At 38.1% G+C, this 25,309-nt stretch overlaps 5 protein-coding genes across 6 annotated transcripts; all 5 read left to right on the top strand.

The window, feature by feature from the left end:
• The first annotated feature begins 107 nt into the window (after positions 1 to 107).
• Positions 108 to 3,156, top strand: LOC126805089 (probable uridine nucleosidase 2). Its single transcript, XM_050532191.1, has 9 exons — positions 108 to 272; positions 658 to 773; positions 866 to 925; positions 1,024 to 1,209; positions 1,289 to 1,393; positions 1,613 to 1,709; positions 2,059 to 2,166; positions 2,261 to 2,396; positions 2,847 to 3,156. Exons 1-9 carry the CDS (start codon positions 221 to 223, stop codon positions 2,953 to 2,955), a joined length of 969 nt encoding a protein of 322 aa, XP_050388148.1. The 5' UTR covers positions 108 to 220; the 3' UTR covers positions 2,956 to 3,156.
• Positions 3,157 to 3,265: 109 nt separating this feature from the next.
• Positions 3,266 to 7,720, top strand: LOC126805087 (inositol 1,3,4-trisphosphate 5/6-kinase 4). 2 transcript variants are annotated; one of them, XM_050532188.1, is made up of 12 exons: positions 3,266 to 3,642; positions 3,820 to 3,855; positions 4,362 to 4,560; positions 4,791 to 4,885; positions 5,203 to 5,271; positions 5,431 to 5,630; positions 5,839 to 5,992; positions 6,391 to 6,504; positions 6,642 to 6,704; positions 6,913 to 7,049; positions 7,154 to 7,310; positions 7,481 to 7,720. In XM_050532188.1, exons 1-12 carry the CDS (start codon positions 3,529 to 3,531, stop codon positions 7,622 to 7,624), a joined length of 1,482 nt encoding a protein of 493 aa, XP_050388145.1. In that variant the 5' UTR covers positions 3,266 to 3,528; the 3' UTR covers positions 7,625 to 7,720. The 2 variants fall into 2 exon arrangements, with proteins under 2 accessions (XP_050388145.1, XP_050388146.1); XM_050532189.1 differs by lacking the exon at positions 6,391 to 6,504.
• A 247-nt stretch (positions 7,721 to 7,967) lies between these two features.
• Positions 7,968 to 12,039, top strand: LOC126805088 (la-related protein 6B). Its single transcript, XM_050532190.1, has 10 exons — positions 7,968 to 8,447; positions 9,015 to 9,096; positions 9,368 to 9,462; positions 9,581 to 9,652; positions 9,878 to 9,957; positions 10,056 to 10,155; positions 10,497 to 10,544; positions 10,624 to 10,692; positions 11,042 to 11,194; positions 11,512 to 12,039. Exons 1-10 carry the CDS (start codon positions 8,031 to 8,033, stop codon positions 11,779 to 11,781), a joined length of 1,386 nt encoding a protein of 461 aa, XP_050388147.1. The 5' UTR covers positions 7,968 to 8,030; the 3' UTR covers positions 11,782 to 12,039.
• A 479-nt stretch (positions 12,040 to 12,518) lies between these two features.
• On the top strand, positions 12,519 to 15,603 carry LOC126790203 (outer envelope pore protein 37, chloroplastic). The gene is made up of 6 exons (XM_050516364.1): positions 12,519 to 12,929; positions 13,017 to 13,106; positions 13,645 to 13,818; positions 14,003 to 14,097; positions 14,572 to 14,692; positions 15,286 to 15,603. Exons 1-6 carry the CDS (start codon positions 12,570 to 12,572, stop codon positions 15,415 to 15,417), a joined length of 972 nt encoding a protein of 323 aa, XP_050372321.1. The 5' UTR covers positions 12,519 to 12,569; the 3' UTR covers positions 15,418 to 15,603.
• Positions 15,604 to 16,386: 783 nt separating this feature from the next.
• On the top strand, positions 16,387 to 20,904 carry LOC126786373 (uncharacterized). Its single transcript, XM_050512183.1, has 6 exons — positions 16,387 to 16,735; positions 17,443 to 17,637; positions 18,829 to 18,945; positions 19,101 to 19,250; positions 19,538 to 19,596; positions 20,424 to 20,904. Exons 1-6 carry the CDS (start codon positions 16,580 to 16,582, stop codon positions 20,557 to 20,559), a joined length of 813 nt encoding a protein of 270 aa, XP_050368140.1. The 5' UTR covers positions 16,387 to 16,579; the 3' UTR covers positions 20,560 to 20,904.
• The last annotated feature ends 4,405 nt before the right edge of the window (positions 20,905 to 25,309 follow it).

Genomic DNA, 25,309 nt, shown 5'->3' with positions numbered 1-25,309 from the left:
AATCATTAAGGAGGGGAAACTGGGAAAGGGCAGACCTTGTTTAGTTTACCCAAACTACCCACACTTGTTTTAACATATTTCTCGAACTGCCACTTTCCACGCCCGTGTTATAAAATGTTCTGGTGATGTGGTGTTCGGAAATCTCAACTTGTCTGCCAACTATTCCATCGGTTCAGCATCTTCACCGAGTGACATCATCAGTGAGCAGGAGGCTGCAAGCATGGAAGTCACTGAACCCAAGAAGATCATCATCGACACCGATCCTGGTATCGGTGAGCCTTCTTCCTTCCCTCCAAAGTATTCAACTCTAACTTGAATTATACCAAGTTTAACTATCTGGATACTCGATAAGATTCACGCTTTAAATATGGGTTGCCATGCATCTGTAGCTGCCTTTGAATTCAGATTTGGATCAACTGAGTTGCATCTCTTTGGTTCCCCACCTGCTCACCAACTTGATTTTCAGAAAGTTGTTACGCTGATTCAAATAAAATGAATAATATCAGGGTTATAATCAATTTTCAGACTTCATTAAATTAGGAACCGCTGAAAACCAGCTTAGCTACAATACTCAACAAGATTGTGCCTTTTCTGTTTTATGTTTCTGATGATAAATGTGGTTCTCTACCAATCAATCTGAGTCGACAATGCATGCAGATGATGCCATGGCCATATTTGTGGCATTGAAGTCGCCGGAGGTGGAAGTGATTGGACTCACAACTATATACGGAAATGTTTATACGACTCTCGCCACAAGAAATGCCTTGCATTTGGTAAACTTATATAGTTTTAGTACTTTTAGCTTTTGTTTCTATATGTCTTGGTTTAATCAGGCATTTGATTGTTACTTTGCATTATGGTTTAGTTGGAGTTTGCAGGGAGAACTGATATCCCCGTGGCTGAAGGATCCCATGTCACTATCACTGTATCTCTTCACCACTTCCTGGTCTTTCATTTTCAATAATATATGTGTCTGAGTGTGATTGAAATTCATACCAATTGTTGCCACTTGTTTCTGTAAAGCAAGGTACAAAACTCCGTATTGCTGATTTTGTTCATGGTGCGGATGGACTTGGAAACCAAAACTTCCCTCCACCAAATGGAAAGCCAATTGAACAGTCTGCTACATCTTTTCTGGTGGAACAAGCAAAGCTTTACCCTGGAAAAGTCACTGTGGTAGCATTAGGCCCACTTACAAATATTGCACTGGTCAGATTTTGATTCATTGCAGGGTTTCTCATTTGAAATTTGTTCGTAATCTTATGTAACTGATTATTTATTGATACAGGCTATACAACTAGATCCTGCATTTGCAAAGAACATTGGGCAGATTGTTCTTCTTGGTGGTTCTTTTGCAGTTAATGGGAATGTTAATCCAGCAGCGGAGGCTAATGTAAGCAATTTAATATGTATTTAGCTTCAAAGTCCACTTAGATTCTACTCAAATTTTTTGTGTTTAGCTAGCTATTGTATTTGATCACCAGCTGGTGGAAAGAGCTCAAATAATCTGCAACCATATATTTCAGTGGATGTCCACCTTAAGTTATATTTTCATGAGAAAAGGCTTAAGTAAGGTGTTGATAATATGTTCTTGTGTGCACTTGGTTACCAGATATTTGGGGATCCAGATGCTGCAGATATAGTATTTACAAGTGGAGCAGATATCTTGGCCGTGGGCATAAATGTTACCCATCAAGTTGTTTTGACAGGTACCATAAATGCCATCTCTTACCCCTTTAGGCGGTACTGCTTTATAGCTTTATGATTTCTCTCTCTCTTTTTGAAACATGTATCCATTGAGAGCACTTTTGTTGATCAGGCATTAAATCTCAGTTGGAGTACCATTAGCCTATATGTGATCTTCGGCAAAATTTACTTACCGTTTCTTCTGTGGTTCACCAGGAACTTCTAATTTTTGCATTGTCAGTGATCTCTCTGAAAAAAGTAACATGATTGTTACCACTTGATTAATGGTTATTAGTAAACTTGGCGACTACAATTATCGTACATTCTTCTTTCATACTTCTATTTATTTTACTTTTATTCTGACACATGAAGATGCTGATCGAGACAAGTTGGCAAAGTCAGGTGGAAAATTTGCGCAGTACTTGTGCAAAATTTTAGATGTGTACTTCTCTTACCATCATGATGCGTATAGCACAAAAGGTTGGCTGGTGTATTAACGTGGCTTGATGCAACTCAATTCATTGGACAAGTAGTAATCATAAACTGACTAGTTGTAGTTTCTATCATGGCGTAGGAGTTTACCTTCATGATCCAACAGCCCTTCTGGCAGCTGTTAATCCTTCACTTCTAACTTACACAGAGGGTGTTGTTAGAGTCCAGACAAGCGGCATCACAAGAGGGCTCACAATTTTGTATAACAAGCAGAAAAAGTAAGTATCCTTCTAGGTATCTGATTTTATTTAAATAAATCAGAAACATGTTAACTGCAGAAGAAAGAGGTTATGAAATTCTGAAAGGTCTGTATATATACCAATGTATATGCAGAACAGGAGTCTTAATTTATTGTCAATGCTAAGACTCTACTTATTTTAGCTGAAGGCTAGTATAAAATGTGGATGGACTTACTGAATTCTAGTATAGGTTGCTGCATACTTCTACCAGAGAGAAAAGTATTCGTATTGATACCAATTGGATTACCTTGTGTACTGTGTGACTGTCTGGTCTGCTACTTAGTTGCACAGGTTTTCGGTGCGTCCCTATAAAGCAACATATTGACCTTACTCCTGTTGAAGCCTCTATGAAGTATAATTGCAAAGTTCTGTGTAATCTTAGCGGTAGTGTTGATTCATGTCTCAATTTATTTTGGTTGAAATAATCAGGTTCGGTGAAGTCACAGAATGGTGTGAGAAACCCACGGTGAAGGTGGCGGTTACTGTGGATGCTCCCACCGTGTTAAACTTGGTCATGGAACGGCTCATGGACTCTTGATGTGCAGGTTGAACTTTGAAGTATAGAGCCAACGTTTGAAGAGTTGGCTTCCATTTCATTAGTGTTTAGCATGACGATTGCATACGGTTGTGCTTGAATGTTGCTTTGGTATATAAGGCATCTTCACCATAATAATGTTATGATACAATCATGTATGGAAACAAAGGAAACATTGTATGTAATTTAATTAGATTGCTGGCAGTAATGAACTAATGATGGTGTGCTTAAATCCCTTTTACATTCAAGTTCAGACGTTCAGTTCCCTCAATATCAATAAAGTAGCAATCAGCAATCGAAGCTCCATAACCTAACTCGATATGCAAGTATGCAAGGAAAAGAGACGTGACGCGTGTAGTTTGATTCGACCAAAAGTACAAGTAGAAAATAAGTGAGTACAAAATACAGAGGAGAGGGAAAGAAACGCGTCGTGGTTTGATTCGATTCCCGCCGTTGTCTGACACATCACAATCGCGTTAGTGTAGAGCATCGACACCTCTTCTCTTTCTTCTATCTACTTTTTTCACTGGGGCTGAGCCGCTGAGACTGAGACAGTGAGTGTGGCAGAAGATAGAGATGGCGGTTGGGGGAGTGATGTTGGACGAGTGTGTGCTACTTGAGAATTCAATTGGGTTGCTACCAGCTGCCCACACTCTGCTCCGTCAGCTCCGCCATTCCAACATCCTTACGGTACTCGAACCCTACTCTTCTTCCTAGTTTCCTTTTTCTGGGTAATAAATATTCAGTCTTTATAGATTGGAGATAAGAAATTAGGACCAACCCATGAATATATTTATATATCAGTGCGAGTGTACTGGATTCCCAACAAGAAAATGAAGAAATGCTGATAAGTTGTATTCTATGCAGGGAATTTCTTATGGACCTGGTCTTGAACCTCATAAGGTACCTTTCCCCATCTCCTGCATATTCTTCTTCTTCTTCTTCTTCTTCTTCTTCTTCCTAATTAACTGTATTCTCACTAGTTCAATCTTGTCATCAAATGAACGAATATTCATAAACCACTCACAAAATTTATTATGTCACTGAATTAATGACGACATTCTTAAATTCATGCGTGTTCTGCTGGTTATACACTCGATCGTTTTCCTAACAATTACATTAAACTAGTGAGAGATTAAAAGAAACAAGTAAAATGCTGTTTAAATGTTTAAGTCTCTTTTCCAGATGGTACTCTTCTCATTTCAAGTATGTCTTCCATTTATGAAACTTTCTATGACATTATACTACTGACTAGAGCATGTTATGACATTATACTACTAACTAGAGCATGACACCCTGATGACCAAAGAGGAAACAATTCTGTCTTCTGCTCCTCGCATCTGCATCTGAAATACTCTGCCAACTATTTACCAACCTTTTTTTCACTTTTGTTTTCCTGCTTTCTGTAGGTCAGACTTCTGAAAGAGATTGCAATGCAGTATTCCCTCCATTCCTTCCTCTTAGATGCATCCTCTATAGATAATTCTATAAATGAGGTCGCACTAGCTTGGCGTGAAATTGGAGGCAGAGTTTTGTACTTGGCATCTGACAACAGGAAAGACATCTTCCCTCCACTAAGCAAAAGTGGTTGGCTGGTGGTTGTTATGAGTGAGTACCAGTTATTCTGGTGTCACACTCAGTTGTGTGTGGATTGCATCATTAATCATATATGTGTATTACCGGAAAAGTTGCATTACTATACTGTCATTATAACATCTCCAGTGAGGGTGATTTTTACGACCTTTGTAATTAAATTTCTTTGAGGTCTGAACATGTCTGCAACATTTTGGACAATATTCTCTTATCGCTGGCTAAAGTTCATATGATTTTTCTTTCAGAGGTTGAAGGCAGCAGTGCATGTGGGAGTTCAAGCATGATTTACATAAACAAACTGCAGGAGTTACCTTTGACAATATGCCACTTAAATAAGAAGGTTTCATAGAGTAGCTACTTGTCTGTAATCTACTATTTTAACTTTAGACCAGGCAAATAGTATTTTATATGATATTTGCTTCTAAAGTATTAATCTCTTTTGCTTGGAAACATAGTATGCTTTCTGCATGTCATCTTTGCTGCACCATTCTACCATTAAACTCACTGCACAGGCAGATGAGAAATGGCTTCATTGTTGAAGTTGTTTTTATATAGAATAGAGGAGAGATTTATAGGAGCGGTTTATGTATCTCTGAAAATAATGCCTTCTTCATATTGCTTATAGGTTCTGATCTTTGTGCTTCATGTTGCAAACAGGCAATTGGAAACAGTGTTGTGACAGTTGCTTATATTATGAAGCCTTCTCGTGAAGAAGATTTTGCTAAGGTGAGCTGCTTGTTCTACTGGATTTTGACATTTGTTCCTAGACTCCCAGTGTCATGTTGTGTTAATTATGGCTAGCATTCAAAGATGTGTATTCTAGTAAAACATAACAAGTGTATGTGATTGGATTTTGAAGCCTATAAATTTTCTTGGTTTTTGCAGAGAGGTGCATTCCCCATGTGTCCTACTCAAAATGGGCTGATGTTCATGCCCCTCACATTTGAACTTCCCCTATCACCTCAATTACTAAATGTTGATGTACTTCTCCATAAAGCAACTGATGAAATTATGTCTGTTGATTTGAAGAGCTTACATTCCTCTAAAAAGATAACATACAGCAGGGGCATGCAGGAATTGCAAGGGTGACTCGTGAAACTTATTAATCTTTTTCTTTCTTTATAGAGCAAAGTTGGTCTAGTCCAAAGAGGACTGAAAACGTCTCAATGTTGGTCAGATATAAAACTTAAACCCAGATATTTTGAAATTTCATATACTGTGTAACAGGGCACTAAATTAGGTATTACTATTCCTTTGGCTTCTTCTGATATCCTTTTTTTTTTTCTTACTCAGATATATGGAACATCACCAGGACCTCTGTGTGATTGACCCACTTAACTCTATAAATCCTGTGTTGGATCGATTGGAAATTCAACAGATTCTACTTGCATTGGAGGATCTCAAAACTGGAAAATGCTGTGCAATTAGGGGGGCCCATTATCTGAAGGTTCTTTTCTTCCATCTCATAATGTTTCTTAATATTTTTTTGGTACTAGTTATTTTTAGTGTAATATGCAGCATAACTAGCCAGGAAAAGTCCTGCTGGCTTATTATACAGAATTACAAGCTGCTAAGAACGTAATTACTTTTGAGTGGTTTATATGGATTGCATTTATAGCTTTAACAACCCTGATAAAAAAAATTGGCCTATTCTGATATTGTTTGTTTGTGTTAACTGATTGAGTTGATCAATTGGTCAGTTGTATCGTTTTAAGCACTTCCATTGTTTGCAGATATCATGAGATTCATATTATTGGCATGGGTGGGCGTTAAGTTGTCAAGAAATTGGTTTTCTTAAATGTAGTTATATGTCGAGTATTTTATTATTTATATTAATATGCACAGGTTGATGACTTTAACCATCCTGGTCTAACTGAAATGCTATCTGAAGCTAAACTAGCTCTTCCAAGTATTGTAAAACCTCAAGTTGCTTGTGGTGTAGCCGATGCTCATAGTATGGTAATCTGTTTACCTATTCCTAGTACTGCTAATTCCTTCCAATACTGTTCGAATGAACTGCAGAAGTTTATGTATTATTAAGCCAAAGACATAAACTCGATCATACTATAAAAGTAAAGCTTAATCTTACACCACAGGCAATTGTTTTTAGAGTTGAAGACTTTAAGGATTTGACTGTTCCTCTACCGGCAATTATTCAGGTGAGCGAAAAATAGTCATATTTAATTATCAATTGATGAACTTGGTATAGCGTCTAATCTGGGTTTCAGTATAAGAATCCTGTTTATTCCAATTTGATGCATTGTGATATCTCAACATAATAAGTGTCCAACTATTCAGGGATGGTTCATTTCATGCTATTTTATGTATTTTTCGTTGAAAATAGAAAATGGAATATTGGAATTTCAGGAATATGTGGATCATTCCTCAACACTCTACAAATTTTATATATTGGGTGAGAAAGTCTACCATGCAGTTAAGAGCTCCACACCAAATGCAGATACCTTGATTAGATTATCTGGAAGTAAACCTTTGGTCTTTGACAGGTGATGCATTTTGTTTTTCCCTCGTATTAGTTTTGGTCTTTTCTTTGTTGCTATGTTCAAGAGCCTGTATTCAGTGACTTGCATTATGTTGATATTCTTGACAGCCTAAAATCCTTGCCCACTAGCAAACTGAATCCGAACTCTGTAGACAATAACAGCTCGAAGGACACAAAGCAATGCATTGATCTTGAGTTGGTTACCAGTGCAGCTAATTTTCTTATGAGAAAGCTTGACCTCACCGTCTTTGGCTTTGATGTTGTAGTAAGTACCGAACTTATGTTTGCTATTCTATTATAAAAAGCTGCAATATCACCAGATGAAGCTGAAGGCTTATAGTGATTGTATCGATTGTGGAATGTGTCTTCCAGCGTGTAGAAGTAGTTATAGATTAATTGTGTATGGCTGATGGATATTTTGTGTTGTGGATGCAGATCCAGGAAGGTAGCGGTGACCATGTCATTGTAGATGTAAATTACCTTCCATCATTCAAGGAAGTACCGAATGTAGTTGCCATCCCTGCGTTTTGGGACGCTATTAAGAGGAAATTTGAATTGAAAAGGAAGAACCAAGTGTGAGGTAGCTAGCTATAGAATGTAACATGCTTTCAGTTGAAGATGTAATCTGATCAGGGCAGGTGATTAGAAGAAACAAGCAACCCACCCCCCTGTAATAACTGAATACTGAAGGTGGAGTTAAGATGTGTAATCCATTATAAATCTCTGTAGCCTTGCACCCTGAGCAATAAAATTTCTACCATTTGGACTTTGGAGAATGTACATTTCTTGGGAGTTTCTTAAGCCCAGACAACTCGCCACAGGCCCAGCCCAGGAGAGAAATAGTTGGTGGGGCCCACAGAAGGGTCCGAAAAGGGAAATGGGGGAAATCAAATGGTATAAATAGTCCACAATCGGGTTCAGCCTGAACTCCGAGAAGTCCTCTCCACTGTCGTCTCCGCCCCGCCGGCGATTAAGAAGATCAACAATGGCACAGGGCGAGCCCGCTCTGTCGGATTCTGTATTAGATCCATCTCTCTCCAGAAACGCATCCTTTAGCCGCCTCAACGCCCAGGCCCCGGAGTTCGTTCCCAATCGGAGTCCCACCGCCGCATCCCCACCTCCTCTGCCACTCTACTCTCCGCCTCTCACTCCCACGCCTTTCCATGTTCCGATCCAGGTCGTCCCTCCTCCGCCTCCTCACGTGCTGCCGGTCCATCACCGTCACCACTTGCCGGTTCAGTACCATCATCATCAGTATTACGCTCCCGGATTTGCCGGAGACCAAGAGCAGCCGCCGCCGGATGATCAATTTCCGGTGGATCATGCCACCTCCTCCTCCACCACCCCCTCAAAGTCTCACAGCAAGCTTTCTGATGAAGCTACTTCCAAGATTTTGAATCAGGTGAGATGCTGTGTGAATATGTAGATTCAGTTTTCTACGTTGCACTTGGTAAGGGGATTCGAAGGAGTGATCGCCTCCTTAGGTTCACTGATGCTAAAGAGTAATAGAGTAAAATAGCACAAGACCTGGACCGAACCCTAGCCGACAAGATTTTGACCTTTAAGTAGATAAGGAGGAAACAGTAGGTCAAGCTTCTAGTGTAGTTGTGGAAATACAGCGGACCTAAGCCTGAACTGATCATATGTGTTTAAACTGTCTATTTCGATGGAGTGACCATAACAATGCCAGGAGGAAGTCATATTAGTAAGATCAAATTCTAGTGGAGTAGAGGGATAAGAGTTGCGAGATCTGTACAAGGTTTACTGATCAAAGAGACAATCACTGTCTCGAGGCTTATTAGTGTAGCTTTTTAATTACCTTTTTACCATCTCTGGTATGCCTTCATTAATACTTATTAGACAATATATATGGTGGTAAAATCCTAGTATCTAATAAAATAGTTGTTATCTCAACTGTCCCTGCTTTCTAAATTGGCTGATAGGCTTGTTGTTCACCTAACATGTGCAGGTGGAGTATTATTTCAGCGATCTCAACTTAGCTACTACTGATCATCTTATGAGGTTCATAAATAAAGACCCTGAAGGATTTGGTAAGTTACTAATCTCGTTTTTTTTTTCTTTGAGAAAATGCTTATGACTTTTGATGTGTGTGAGAGAGTTAGATTCAGTTTTTGTGGGCACTGTAGTAGGCTTAATCTGATGCTTATCTTTCAAGTTAATGGGCAAGATTTGTCCCTGCAGAAATATACATTTGTTTGTTGGTGGTGCAAATCAGTTTTATATGCTAGAATGTATATTCATTCAGTATTGGAATTCTGTGGGTTGATCATTATTAACTGGTTATTATTCATTCTGATATAGTGCCAATATCTGTTGTTGCGTCTTTCAAGAAGATAAAGGCCCTCGTAAATAGTCATTCCCAGCTTGCAACTGTTTTGCAGAATTCCTCAAAACTTGTGAGTTTTACTTGTTTGAGCTCTGGCTTCATAGGATGCTGTTGTTGTTGTCCTTAAGGAATCTTCCTTTGGTTCCAAAGTTCTATTCTTGAGTTACTGATGGTGCCGTAATTTGTAGGTAGTGCATGAAGATGGGAAGAAGGTCAGACGTCAGCATCCCCTTACACAGTCAGATATGGAAGAGTTGCAAGTAGGTGTTGTATTCGTCCCATTTCCTAGTATCATTATATGCTTTTTTTTCTTGTCTTGGATGCTATTTTGATCCTTTATGTCAAGAACTTTGTGAACTGTGCTATTATATAAGATGCACATAATATCATTCTGTGCTCATATCCTTGCTTAGGTTGATAACTCTTGAGCTTTTGTAAAAATAAACTTTTGTTTCTTATCATGTAACATTCATTCTGATATGTAGTCTCGCATTATTGTTGCTGAAAATTTGCCCGAGGATCATTGCCACCAAAACCTCATGAAGATTTTCTCTGCTGCTGGGAGGTACTAAGATCAATTTTAGGACTTTTAACTCAAAATCCTTTATTTGGTGATCACAAATTCATGAACTGTTTTGCTAATAAGTGTATGTTCTTTGACAGTGTAAAGACGATTCGTACCTGTCAGCCACAAAGCTCAAATAACAATTCTGCCTCAGCATCCAGATCAGCAAAAGCAGATGGCATGCATTTTAGTAACAAGGTATACATACATACATTTACATAAATTATATGTATGCATTAGCTTGGAATAGCTTATGGATTGCAGTGTTAATTAGACTTTCATTGGCTCTGCAATTATGATCATTTTCATACTTGTAGCCAAACCTACTCTAAAACACCACTACAAGCACTAACATTGCAGTGGCTGTATTGATGCTCTAGCTGTGAATGGTGAGGAAAGTTTCTTACAAAATATTAGATAGATGTTCAATATTAAGAAACCATACTAGATCTCTATTTCAGCGTTAATAAATTGTTACTCTTGCTTATATTAATTTTTTTTTATTATACACACACTTATAGATAGCTCCTTTTCTGTAGTTGCATGCATTTGTGGAATACGAATCCCCTGAGGTGGCGGAGAAAGCTGTAAGTACTCCTTGATTCAACTTTAATATGGCATTTCCGTGCTCTTTGGAGAAGGTAAATGGGCATTTATATCATGCAGGTGGTTGAACTTAATGATGAGGGGAATTGGAGGAGTGGACTTAGAGTCCGGTTAATGCTTAAACGAATGGTATGTAAAAATAGTGATTCTATATTGGTGTGGAGTTCTGTTTCAGTTCCTGAAATTATCTTTTTGGTCAGAATGAAAAGGTCATATTGTTTGGCCAAAATGAACAGAAATGTGGCTTATTGTTTAAATTTAAGAAAAATTGGTTTAGTGGCCAAAATATTTCATTTCATGCAGAATTATTGTCTATTAGCTTATGTAATAATATAAGCATGCTTTTTTTATATTATTACTATAGTGATGCACCACATGTGCTGGATTAGTCCCATACTACTAGACTGAATGATCTTTTAAGCCATTGAATCTAATTGATTAAGAAATCCATTGATAAGTTTCTGTTTCCTTCATTCAGTCAAAACCTGGTCAAGTGCGTGGGAAAAAGGGGCAGGATGGGGAAGTGCAATTAGCGGAAGAGGATGCTTCTATGCCTGAACAAATATATTACGCCAATGAGAAACAATCAGACGATTATTCCCGGCAATTTGATGCTCATTCACATGAACAAGTAAGTGCAAACAGACTTGCTAATTTACCACTAAATGTTGTACAGACTTCTTTACATGATAAAATTAATGATTGTAATACACAAAAAAGTACGCTTAATTTTTTATGAAAACCAAAGCCCCACAGTTTGCATATACAGTATATGTTATCAGATCTCGCCTCGGTTTCTCAGGGTTACTTTTTTTTTTCTTAACGAAAAACAGGCATCAATTCAAGACTTTATGGGCATCAATTTAAGACTTTAAGGGCATGGTGTTAATTATATCAGGTCATTGTCTCTTGAAGTGAGGATTATAATTTTTATCTTAATTTTGCCAGGGTGAGGAACATAGCAATGATAAGGAGAGCGGACAAAGAAAAGCACGTAATCGACAAGGAGGACGCGGCAAAGGGCGTGGGCGGGGTCAGTACCACCACAATAATCGAAATCATGTTGGAACTCCTCACAACAGTACGATTGGTAGCAGTGAGCAGTCTGGTATAGGTGTAGGTGTAGTGAAACAGCCTCCAGGACCTCGTATGCCGGATGGCACAAGAGGATTTGCATTGGGTCGGGGGAGGCCAGTTTCTGTTAATATTGCACAATGAGTGCTCACTTCAGAGAAGTTTTCTTGTTTTTTTTTTTTTTTACTTTTCTGTATCGGTGGCTGCAAGTACATGCTGGGGGGATTCTCGCTTGTTTGATGGCAACAAGGGCTGTCAATCCAACATAGTTTAAGGGTCACTTGTGTTAACTTGAATTATTTTTCTCAGTGGTTTGTATTGAGGTAAAGATGATGCAGGACCTTTCTATCTTTCATTGTAGGTAAAAAAAAAAAGAAAGTGAGGAACCATAACTACCTATAGATAAATGCGAGTGAAAAGGACTTGGAATAGAGCTGTTCGTTACACACTTTTGTTCTTCCATCTGCAAGCTTCCTCTATTGGCATGCGGCACACATTTGGTTGAGTCGCAGAAGGTTCGCAAATACCCAATTGATCTTTTGTTGCCAGTAAAAAGATAAAGGGATAAAAAAAATTGCCGGTATAAACTTCATTTCTTCAAATGAAATTGAGTTAATCAATGTGGTATAATTGACAATGAATAAGATTGAAATGTGGAGCAAAAATTCTTCTTGGGTATTGATTCTAGAATAGATTAGGTTACAGTTGAACCATTGCTGGTTTTAGGTAGGGATGAATGTGTATATTTTACGTCCACTGTAGAGAAAATTTCGGATTCTATTTATAAAAATTTACTTCTAAAAAAAAGCAAAATGAAAATGAGAAAAGAAAAAAATAGAAGGCCGCATAAGCAAGACAAATGCAACGACTCATCAGTCGATACTCATCTACATTTCCGCCTAAAATCCACACCGAACCGAGCGAGAGGAGTGATGGCAGACTCATCAGCACCACCACCACCCGCCCTTCCAAACCCTAACTACCCCGCTGATTCTCTACCACCGCCGCCTGCTCGCTTCTTCAAAAGGCCCTCCGTTCGGGTGACTTCGGAGTTCGACAGCGACTCCTCGGTGTTCTTCCACAAGGTGTCTTGCAAGCTGTTGGATAGTGTGGCCAAGCTCAAGGTCTCCTTCAGCAACGACCACAAGGGCGAGGTGGTCTCTCCGCCTCAAGTCTCCTTCATCTCTCAGTACCTCTCCATTCACTACAACTTTGAAGATGAATCCACCATCCTCAATAGCTCCGTCGATGTTGGTCCCCGTCTGCAATTCCGCGCTTCCCACGATCTCAAGGTCTTCCTTCTTTTGCTTTCATTTCACTTGTTGCCATTATCTCTTATCTCAACTTAAACTCACCTTGTTTGTTTGGCTTCTTCTTAGGCACGACAAGGAGAGGCTTCCATGCTTGCCAAGTTCCCTGACCCTGGCTATGCACTTCAACTCTCTTCTACTTTCCCTTCTGCTGGTCTGGTCTGTTTCTCTCTTTCCTTTTACACTTGGTTTTTTTCTGTTGACTCTAACCAACAACACAATGTCAAGTCTTTTTTCCGAGCTAAGATTGGTTGATGCTGCATCTCCTTTGATGAATCAATCTTATTATTATTCCTAAATTGTTTCTCTTTTTGCACCTTGATCTGTCTGAAACATACCTCATCATTCATGATTTGTCTCCCTCAGTTTTCAGAAGACATTACGTACTCAAGTCCTTCATTTGGATGTTTGAATTGGTCAAACTGTTCTTTCATGTGATTTCAATGTATCAACTAGTTCCAACTTCCAACATGCATTTGTGTTAGTACAAATAGAAAAATAGATACTTTTAAGTAGTTCACTATCTTCCTGTTGCCGCTGCCACAAAGCTCCACTCACATTACTCTTGTTGATATTGTAGCTGTGCTAAAAGAATAGCAATTTTGTTGCACCATAGAACATGAAACGGTTCTTCTTGCATGCCCAAAAGGAATTATAGTAAAGTTTTATTGCCTTAATTACTTTTCTGGTGCTGCAGCCAAAAGCTACTCTCAAATTCCCCCTTGGTGAAGTTTCTTTCGTGGAAAAAGAGGAGGAGGAGCAGATAAACAGAGCATATTCTATGAGTGGCACTGTTAAAGGCCAAATTTTCAACGGGCTCGGCACTGCTTATTTTGCAGAGGATGATATCAAGTTACGATACTCATTTAAGGTAAATTAATGTCTCCTTTTTTTTTTTCCTTTGTCACTTGCAGAAGATACTTGGATTTGTTGTGTTGATACGCAGTCCAGAAGACTGTTTTCTACAAATGTATTCTTTTTCTTTAAGCTGTATTTTTCCATTCTGTTGTTTAGCCCTCAAACATTGTTGCCGACTGTTCTTCAATTTATTACAGGATGAGGAGATGTCTTTTATCCCATCTATTTCTCTGCCTTCAAATGCATTGTCATTTGCTTTTAAGCGTCGGTTTGGTCCCTCAGACAAGTTGAGGTTAGTATTCACTTCAGTATCTTTTATTTTGGTTTTGTATGTTGAGTTCATTATTCACTTGCTTGGTTGTGTAGATATGAATGTTATATGAAATAAAATAACAAATGTGGTGCTTTGTTTTTTGCTTATGCGATCTAACTCTGATTGAGTTGACCACTTACTATAACATGTTCGATGTTCTTTGCTACTAGTCTTATATGGTTAAATCTTGTGTGCTCTTGTAATGTTGCCAAGTAAATCACGTCTCCAATAATTAATCAGTTTCCTCATGATTGATTCTTGAAAAATGTTTTTACAAGCCTTTGAGGATAGAAGTGAAAATGGGTAATTTCCACCCATCTGCCAAGCTATGTCGAGCAGTTTGATGTATATATGTTGCAGATAAAAATTTACAGGTTCCATTTTGTTGACTTCATCTATATCCATATTGTTGGAAAAAGTATTGATATCATATTATGGTGACTTCATGCACAGTTACTGGTACAATTTTGATTCCAACTACTGGAGTGCGGTTTACAAGCACACATATGGCAGGGACCTAAAACTTAAAGCTGGTTATGATTCAGAGGTGCGCCTTGGCTGGGCGTCTCTGTGGGTAAGTGTTTACATATATTTATTTGATATTTCAAATCTCATGGATCTGTTACAATGTTGTAAAAGGCTGAATCACGATTGTTGAGGTTGCAACAGCCAGAGTGACTTTTAGATTTTTAGTTTGGAACTTTTGTACAAGGAGAATGCTTGAAAAGTTTACCACTTGGCACGAAAAGAGGCATTTTCTGAACAGCCTGCACTGTTTAACAAGACAGTTTAAAGGAACTATATGATACATATGGTGTTAGAAAAGTCCTTTGCGTGCAAGTGCGCTCACGCGCGCGCACATTCACCCCCCAGTGCATTCACCAAATCTGGCATTGTATTGTGAATTATCAAATTGCATGTCTTTAAAATGACTTCTCATTGTCTTTAAAAATTACATAGTGCAATAGTTCGTTATAATTATTAGGATGACTGTGATTTAAGAACTTTTGCTATTATTTATCGTGAGTCAAAATTTGGATGGAAAAATAAAAAGTTTAGATTTCCATCACAGAATCACTCTAATCAGTACTGAGGTGAGAAGTCTGATCTGATTGAGAAACTGTCACATAAATAAAGTGATATTAATGGGAGTCCATCCTGTTTCAGGTTGGGGATGAAGCTGGCAAAGCAAAGACAGCTCCATTGAAGATGAAGGTTCAATTCATGCTCCAAGTACCGCAAGATGACATTAGATCATCAGCCTTGATGTTCCGAGTTAAAAAGAGATGGGATATATAGTCTCGTTGTTGTAAAACTGATGACGGTGTTCCTTTCTTTCCTTAGTTATGTATACACGTGTTCAACTGTGGTTCTATTTCAGATCATAACACAGTATAGATGTGATACAACATCTGCTATTCTAACTATGCGATTGCTTGCTGTGCAACAGGTTCAATTGTTTTATATTAATCAGTTAAATCGGTATTTTGATAGTCAGTGTGACAGGCAGATGGGAATGGGAAGTAGTTAAAAAACAAAAGATGTGCTTTTGCTTTCTATATATTGATCACTCTTGAATCGAGATCAGCACCAAAAGGTCGTGTGTGCTTATAATGTCTCTCTTTGCCGACCCTGTAGCCAAAGGTTAACTGTTGTTTCGATTGGCAAAGTGTAGCCAAAGCTCCCAAACTTAATAAGCCATTTAGAATGATAAAGTGGAACATAAGTTTTTGAGCAATGGTGGTTTAGGACTTTAGCATGGCCTTTGAATTTCAAAATCAACAAAGTCATGTAGCTTTTTACAAGGGAATAAGAATAGAAAAGGATGAGGTTGCTGGATCTGATGCTATGGAGAAAAAGAACAAAAGAGGAAGGAAGGAAAACAAGTGGCTGGCTCCCCTCTTTGGTATGGTTTTGTCATCAACCTGGAACGTCATCCATGTTCCGGTCCCTCTTTCCTGTGTCTCTGTTTGTTTAGTTGGTACTGAGCTGAGCTGAGAGCTGTATCTAATCCAGTGGAAATTTATACAACATTCTTAACCCCTGCAGCTCCACTAGAATTCATCACTTTCCAATCCCACAGCGTTTATGAAGTTGTGGTTTCTGGTATTCTTGTTCAGGTGCATTCGGGTAGAATATTCAATATTGTATATATAGAGCAGTAGTCCAAGAGAATATGTGTGAAAAGAAAAACTGAAAGCTAGCGAGTGTTGTGTGGAGGTCAAAAACAATAACTGAATGAAAGATAAATAGAAAATAATAAGAATAAGAATAGCTAAAGAGAAGGGAGCGAAGGAGGTACGCAGACGCAGGCCGCAGTAGCCATTGAAATTGAGATTGAGATTGGGGGGTAAACCAAAATCCATGTTCCTTATTCATTTCGTTTCGCACAGTTAGTTCTTCCGATTGGATTTTCCCAATTATCTGAGAGAGAGAAAGGAAACACAGAAAGCTCGGAGGAATGAGCAGCCCCATACCTTTGAGGCTTTTGCTGCCTCTAACACCCACCATCACTCCCCAATATCCCCTACAACTCTCACCCTTCTCCAAGTCCTTCAAACCCTCCTCCTCCTCTCTGCCCTGGAACTCAACCTTATCCCACTCCAAACGCCACAAGGTACCTCTTTTTCTCTGTTTTTCCTATCCATTGCTATTAACAGCTTTGTTGATTCCCAGAATGTTTTATTAGATCTTTTGTGATGGAAAAGACAATACTTTTTAAGCCTTTGAATTGTTAATCCTTACTTCCTGGATTGGGTCTCATTTATGTGTTATCACAACAGGCTACAATCAATGAGGTTTTGTTCTTGTTCATTTGCTTTACACTGTTTGGTTATTCCAATTATCAAGCTTGTGTCTTGCATCACCATAATTCTACTCTGGCTTCTTCCTTATTGCAAATTTTATAAAAGAGCATTTCTTGTCTTTCTTACTCTAAACTTTAGAATCTTCTTCCATCTGCATTCCTGCAGTCTTAGATATGCTAACTCTCCCCTTTATGAATCAAACCTTGAACACTTAGCAATGCAAGTCTTCACCACTAAGGCTTTGCATTGATTACTGCAATTCTAGGTATCACATATTTCACTATTGGCAAAGAGCCCTCTTTTATAATCTTTTCAGGCAGGATTTTGTTCTTGTTTGATTGTGGAAAGGCTGATTGTTACAACCAATAAGTAGTTACTAATGTTTTTTGGATGAAAATTAGTGGCACATGTTAAAAACAGTGTTGAGCTCGAACTCTTGTTATCACCACTGTTTGTGGGCAGTTGGTTTTCACTAATGATTTACTACCAGGGGCTCTGTTTTTCTGTACTGGTATAGTGGCTTTGCGGACATATGAGAAGAGATCAAGATATACATAATCAATCAACTGAAGACAAGAGTGGCATGCAAATGTTTGGATCCGATGAAGATATAGGCACCCAAATCCCAACTCAAGCTCAATCTGTTGTTGAAGGATCGGGATCAGTCATGGTTTCAGAGTTTAGACCTGCAGCTGATGTGGATTATCTGCAGGTGTGTTAGTACTCATCAGTTTGGCTTCATATCATTCCTTCTCTCTTTCTCTGTGAGCATGGGTGGTCACTGTGGCATTCATGCGTGCTTCCTTGAACAAACCTTGTCAATTTTTATTGTTGGTGCCAATTTAAACATGACAGCTCTCAAGTATATGTATGAAGTATATACTCGAGGTGCATTGTGACATTGTTCAAACAAGAAGTCATATTAAAGAGTTTAATTCCAAAATTCCATCTTACGAATTCAAAATTTGGTTGGTTTTTTAAGAATTCAAGTGGACAAACCATTAAGAGGTAATGTATTTGTCTATGGGTGCATACACATGATATTTTCTTCTTATTATACAAACAATTTTTCTTCTCTAGGACATAGAATGAGTTAATCCCACTGTATACACAATCAAACATACATATTCAGGTATAAACACACACAGAAAAATTTATCAACTTGTTTTAATAGGACGAAATTACAAATATACCGTTCATCATCATGTTTACACTTTGTAGTTGATATTTATTTAAAATGACAAATCTTCCTGCAATGTCAAGCATACCACATAATATAGCTGAAACCATAAGCAATGCATTATTTCTTTCTCAATAACACTAAGTAATACTTGTCCAGCAGTCCAGCACAGAAATTGTTCCAGGGACAATAAATGTAATTAATTTGGCGTACATCTGTTTTCATTTTTGGGTTCAGCCAGAGCTTAGTAAACAAACATATAATGTGGGGGCTAAAAAGAAATTTAGGACACTAGATAAAGGATCCTAGATAAAATGGAGATTCTTAGACATCTTCTGTTTTCTATACTAGTTTGGACCTGTTTTGATTGTGTCATATGTGAATATGTGATTACCCAAAAGCTTTATCTGGAGCTATAGTATCTAGTGACTTTTAAAAAACAAAAGTTTGGTTAAAGGCAGTTCTGCATTCTTAATGTTTATTTGATACTTTTTAATAATCTTTTTGGAGTAATTTTCTTTCTAGTTTTAGCAGTTACAGTTCATATCATGCTATTCATTTTGCAGCATCTACTTAGTTTCCCATCTCCTGGATATTTATGCATGTTTAAGTGTAGTTTGTCACTTTGTTCAATCTTTAACTTTCATGATTGAAAGCAACTTGAATTACTGAGTCTAACTTTTGCTGATGCTTACTGTTTCTTTTGCATAACACAATGTGCAGGAGTTATTAGCCATTCAACAACAAGGGCCCAGATCAATTGGATTTTTTGGGACCCGGAATATGGGATTCATGCATCAAGAACTTATTGAGATACTTAGTTATGCAATGGTTATCACTGTAAGAGTTGTAAATAAGTGAAATTTTACATACTTGTATAATGAGAATGAGTGCTGACTGAGAATATCAAATGTTCGATAATATTGGCCTTTATCAGTTAAATGCTGAATATAAATGATTGGTTCCCTTGTTTGTTTGTGCACTTTTCTTTGCAGAAAAATCACATCTATACATCAGGGGCATCTGGTACTAATGCAGCTGTTATCAGGGGCGCTTTGAGAGCAGAAAAGCCAGAACTGCTTACTGTAATTTTGCCTCAAAGCTTGAAAAAGCAACCTCCTGAGAGCCAGGAATTGTTATCAAAAGTAAGAATTTGGAAGGAACAATTCTGAAGAGCTTTTCATCTTTAATGACACTTATCTTGTAGTTTTATAGAATTGCAGTTATCAATAGGTTTTTGCATCATAATTTTCAGTATCGTTCTGTTTTTTCCTTCTTGGATTTTATGCTACTTGTCTGTAATAACTTTTTTGACCTCTATAGAAGGTCTTGTGTTCTAGGATTGTGACTGCCGGATCATTGATGAATCCTTTTGCGTTATAAGAACAGAATTTAATACACATGGTATATGATGATATTATGAAACTTTCAGGTCAAGAATGTGATAGAGAAGCCTCACAACGATCATCTACCGCTGCTAGAAGCCAGCAGGTCGATAATAGCTCTGCTTTATGTCATTATTTTTTCTTATTGTTTCAATATACAGTATTATAGCGGCACTCATCTATATTTTGTGGCATGCTGAAAAAGATTTAAAATGTGATAAGAAATTAATTTCTCGAAAGCAGTAAATATTTAGCATCTCCACTTTGAGGTGAAATGCTATGATTTTCTTTTGCATCACCTTAAAGACTTGGACCTGGGTGGGGAAAAGATGTGTTTACTGAAGCATGCTCCCCTTTAAAATAACAACTGTGTCTAGACAGAAGCTGAAATAGCCTCTTGATGTCTAAGCTTGTAAGTCACCAGTTCACCACTGCCATCTACCACGATCAAGCTTATGCTAGCTTGTAGGTCAGCTTGAATGTTTGACCCAGACTTTGTCAAGATCGTTGAGTTAAAATTTTGTCCAACAAGCAATTCCGCATACTATTCTTTACATCTACTTATATTGCTCAGGTGCAGATTATTTTACTAGGTTTACTAAAAACTGGAAAAATATACTTATATGATGCATTATCTTGCATTAGATACCTATCTCTCACTCTCTTTTTTGTCTGCTTCTGTTGTTATTGGCGAATGATATTTTATTCTTGTCAACTCTCATTTGTAAGTTTTAATGGGAGGACCATAAGTGCAGATTTGAGTTATATTCTTTTTCCTCCTTCAATCTCAGTCTTGGGAAGATTATAAGGATTCTGATTATCAAAATACCGTAACTGTGACCTTATAATAATAGCAGCCGAGGCATGCATATATCTAATTAGTCCAAGTTTTCTGTTATGGGTTCTTACTCGGTCTCTCATTTTGAAATGCAGGTTGTGCAATATGGACATCATTTCACATGTACAGCAAGTAATATGCTTTGCATTCCATGACAGTAAATTGTTAATGGAAACTTGTCAAGAAGCAAAAAATCTCCGCAAAATTGTGACACTGTTCTACCTGGATTAAAGCTATTGTTTCCTCTGTCCATACATTTTAGGGAGGGAGAGACAGGAGTGGGAGAGGGAGCTTGTTTTTGCTTGTAAAGAATTAGATGGAGTATATGGATCAGATTGCATGATTTTGTAGAGTGATAGCGAGGGAGGTGGCCAATTCACTTCTCTTTTCGTAATTGGAAAGAGCATATATTTTGTTGGTAAATTTAATCTTGGGGTGATGCTTATGCATAATTATATGCCCGGTCTCAGGCTGCTACGGCACATTGAATTCAGTGACATTCCTAGCGATATTTTTAAATGATCGAAACGTGCAATAGGTTTAAAAGAACCCTGTCTTGCCGGCTGATCTCCTTGCTGACTTATCATTGCTGCATGTTCAGAGTTCATACTTCGATATATACAGTTTTCATTTCTCTTTGAGTAACAAAAGGGATAGATTTATATATCACTTGCACTTGCATGGATGTTAGTATGTTTGATGTAGTCATTGACCATAACACAGGAGATAGGACACAGTAATATGCCATTGGCAAATAGGTGGACAATCCTAAGCTAATCTTGACTGGTTGACCAAGTCAGCAAAACACAGATATGCTTTTTAATCTCTGCCGAATACATAAAGGCATAAAGCAATTATAACGATAACGATGATGATGCGTTTTATTTTTATATGGTTGCTTGTTCAAATTGTTATATATAGCAGCACACAGACTACTAATATTTTGTGAGATACTGAGTGTGATCACTAAAACTAGGGAATAAAAGTCGCCCCCAACGAGCCTTTAATAATATTAGTCTTCTATTCTTATCGAAAAGTTGGCCAATAATGGATGTACATGACAACATGGCATTCGGTTACGATTGGCCTGTTAGTCAATAACTAGCTAAATGACGAGTTGGACTGACTAATTCCAGGCCCGCCCCTAGCTATCGTCAGTTCTTGCAATCAAATAATTAATATAATGCAAGAAATGGAAGCATGACGATTTAACCATCACAAATAACCAAATCCCTAGTCCAACGTCTTAACAGAGAGAGAGACATCATCGGCTTGCTCGAGTAGGAAGGGGGTGCTACTTGCTTGTTGCATTAATGGTTTGATCGAGCGGAGTGCTTCATATATATAAATCGATCGCGTACGTACGCACATAAGAAGCTTGATCTAGCAGCCTAACATTGGCAGGTGATCGATTCTGGAATCTGATAGCTAGATATAGAAGATAAAGATATGGAGGGTCTGATCCCATTGGTGTACAAGGCCATTAAGAAGAACAGAAGCCGGCAGCAACACAGGAGGAGTCAATCAATTCAAACCCCGTACTTCTTCGTCGAAGACGACGACGACGTTGCTCACAGTCATCAATATACTAGTAGTAGCGCCGCAGCAGCTGTGCATGGAAGCGCTACTCAAGCCAATTACCTCTACATCACACCACCTGCTGTTAATATCCTACAGAATGCTACAACTGATCATCATCATCTTCACCACAGACGACACAAATCTGTTTCTGTAGTTGGTGATCATGATGGAGGCTATTCATTTGGAGTCGCGGAGGAGCTAGATCGGGGCACTAATTATTACCATGAGAACAACCAGCAGATGACAACCTTTGTCGATCATCGAGGGGCAAAGCCACTTGTCCGATTTAGGAGCCATAGATCATCGTTGTTCTCATCATGCTGCATTTCTGGTGCTGCCTAGCTTGAAACTGTTCCTAGCTATAAAAGTCATGCGCAAATCAGCATATGTTAATTGTGTAAGTTGCTTGTGGTACGCTAGTTAGGCAGCTAGCTAGTAATTTCATCTCCATGAATTTGTAATCCTCTGCTTGGTAATTAATGAAATTATGAAGAAAATTCTGCAAATTCTCATATTAATTAATGTTGGTTAATTTGTTCTCTCCCTGGATGGCTGGATCTTGTATTAGTTATATACGCGAGAGAGAGAGAGAGAGAGCTTTTCGTATGTGATTTTTTTTAGACTAGTGGTGTTCTATGTCGATATATTTGACCGAATAATTAGGTTGGCTGGAAACCGATGGATACCAACCCTCACGACACGTTCATACTACTGGTGTTGGACGTATTGAGTTTGTTGTTATTGTTAGTGCTGTCTACTTAGTGCTATTGTTAGTGTTATTGTTAGTGCTATCTTTTCTTAGTGCTTACTTAGTGCAGCAGCTTCTTTTCTTAGTGCTATTGTTAGTGTTATCTTTTCTTAGCTAGTGCTTACTTAGTGTAGTTTCTTTTCTTAGTGCTGTTTGCTTTGCTAGTCTATATATAGTTGTTTCCATTGTATCTGCAAATATAATTCAGTTGTAAAAACTAGCAGTTCAATACATCATTCATATTCAAACTATTTTCTTGTGTTACCTTCTTCATGGTATCAGAGCGGTGATCCTCATAGGACCTGCTTCTGTTTCTGATTTTCATTTCATCTTCATTATCATTTCATCATGGCCGGAGGGAATAAGCTTGCAGGAAACTCTTCATATGATTCCAAAGATGTCATTGACTCCAACACATCATCTCGTCTCACCTCCACCTTGCTCAATGAGTTCAATTACATTCAATCGGTCAATGCCATGACTTTGGCTATATGAGGAAGGCAGATGACAAATTACATTAACGAGGAAGCAAATAAGCCCATTACTTCAGATGTTGAGTATGATGCTTGGCTTTCTCAAGATCAACTGGTCAGGTCATGGATCATCAACTCCATGGAACCAAGGCTGCAATCAATCTTTCAATACTCAGAAAGTGCTCTTGACATGTGGAATGCAATCAAGGGCATGTATGGAGATCTAAACAACAGTGCTAGAGTGTTCCAAATCAAGAGGGAGCTGGCTGATCTTCGACAAGGTAATCTAACCTTCACTGAATAACTTGGCAAATTAACTGCAAAATGGAATGAGCTCGAGATCTACAGGCCCTTTACCACTGAGAGAGCTATACTTTTGAAGAGACAAGAGGAAGATAAAATATTTGAGCTTCTTGCTAACCTTGGAGCTAAATATGAGGATATCAAGAGTCATCTTCTCATGTCACCAGAGCTGCCTACTCTTCTCAAAGTGAGAACCACCATTCAAAGAGAAGAGACAAGAAGGAAGGTGATGACAAATGCTGAAGTTGTTGTTGTTGAAAGAGAGGAGAGGGCTGCTGATGCTAGAGCTTTTGCTAGCAACAACAGACCATATCGAGGCAGACGCCCAAATCTGAAATGCACACACTGTGAAAAGATTGAAAGGACTGTAGTAGGTCATGTGAAGGAAACTTGCTGGATTCTTCATCCTGAGTTGAAGAACAAGTTTCATGAAAGCTCGAGGGGACAGTTTAGACCTGTCTATACTCCTAAGGCTAATCAAGCAAGTTGCAGCTCTTCTAACTCACAAGATCTCAACAACTTCACTACAAATCCCATCAATCTCATCAATGAGTTTGCAGCTTTTATTCAACAGAGACAATGCAACTGTGACAGTGAGGGGACTACTGCCATGCTTGGCAAGTTTGCAGGTTATCTTGCTGATTCAAATATTGCAGGGCAAGAGGAGATTCCAGGTATCATTTGTGCAATTTCCACTGCCTTAGATTTGTGCAAAAATAATGACTTTTGGATTGTGGTGGTGCATCAGATCATGTCTAATGATGCATCCCATTTAGAAGATTTTCACACTTTCAAATCTCCCTCACATGTGTCAGTTGCAAATGGAAAGAAAGTTCCAATCTTAGGAAATGGTAGACTTAAGCTTTTCTCTAATCATAAGTACTCATATGTCATGATTGTTCCCTCATTCCCATTCAAACTACTCTCAGTTGGAAAAATCACTCATGTTCTTGATTGTCATGTTTTTTTCTCAACTAATAGTGTTGTGTTTCAGGATCGTATTTCAAAACAGAAGATTGGTAAAGGGTTTTTCCTAAATGGCATTTACTACATTTCAGCTTCTTCAAGTTTTCATCAAAGTCTTGTTGCAGATACAAGCCTCATTCCTCTTCCAAATCTGTGGCACATGAGATTAGCTCACCCTTCATCAAATGTCATGTCATTTCTGTTTCTTAATTCTTATAAAATCACTCATGAATGTGAGACTTGTCATAAGTCCAAATCTACCAGATTGTCTTTTCCTAGTTCTAGTTTAAAAACATCTCGAGCTTTTGAGTTAGTTCACATGGATGTTTGGGGACCTGCAAGGGTAGAGTCTTTTGATGGCTATCGATTTTATGTAACTTTTATCGATGATTTTACAAGAACTACGTTTTTGTATCTCCTAAAATCAAAGAGTGAAGTATTTCCATCTTTCCAAGACTTTCATAATCTGGTCAAAACTCATTTTTCTTCAAATATTTGCATATTAAGATCCGACAATGGGACTGAATACACATCCAAAGTCATGCAAAATTACTTAAGTTCACAAGACATTCTCCATCAAACAAGTTGTGTAGGTACACCTCAACAAAATGGTCTTTCAGAAAGAAAAAATTGAGATTTGTTGGAGAAGACTAGAGCTCTTATGCTTCATGCTCATGTTCCTAAAAAATACTGGTCTCAAGCAATTCACACAGCTGCATATCTCATTAATCGACTTCCTAGTCGAGTTCTTAACTTCCAATCACCATTTGAGGTTCTCAAAGGAAGAAAAATAAACATTGATCATCTCAAAGTTTTTGATTGTGTGTGTTATGTTCACACTCATGCCAAGAATCAAGACAAGTTAGATCCAAGAGCCATCAAGTGTGTTTTTCTTGGCTACTCCTCATCA

This window comes from Argentina anserina, chromosome 1 (assembly GCF_933775445.1).
Source record: "Argentina anserina chromosome 1, drPotAnse1.1, whole genome shotgun sequence".
NCBI classification, from domain to species: Eukaryota; Viridiplantae; Streptophyta; class Magnoliopsida; order Rosales; family Rosaceae; genus Argentina; species Argentina anserina.
The sequence above is the reverse complement of the archived record's forward strand: the minus strand, read 5'-3'. Positions and strand labels throughout refer to the sequence as shown.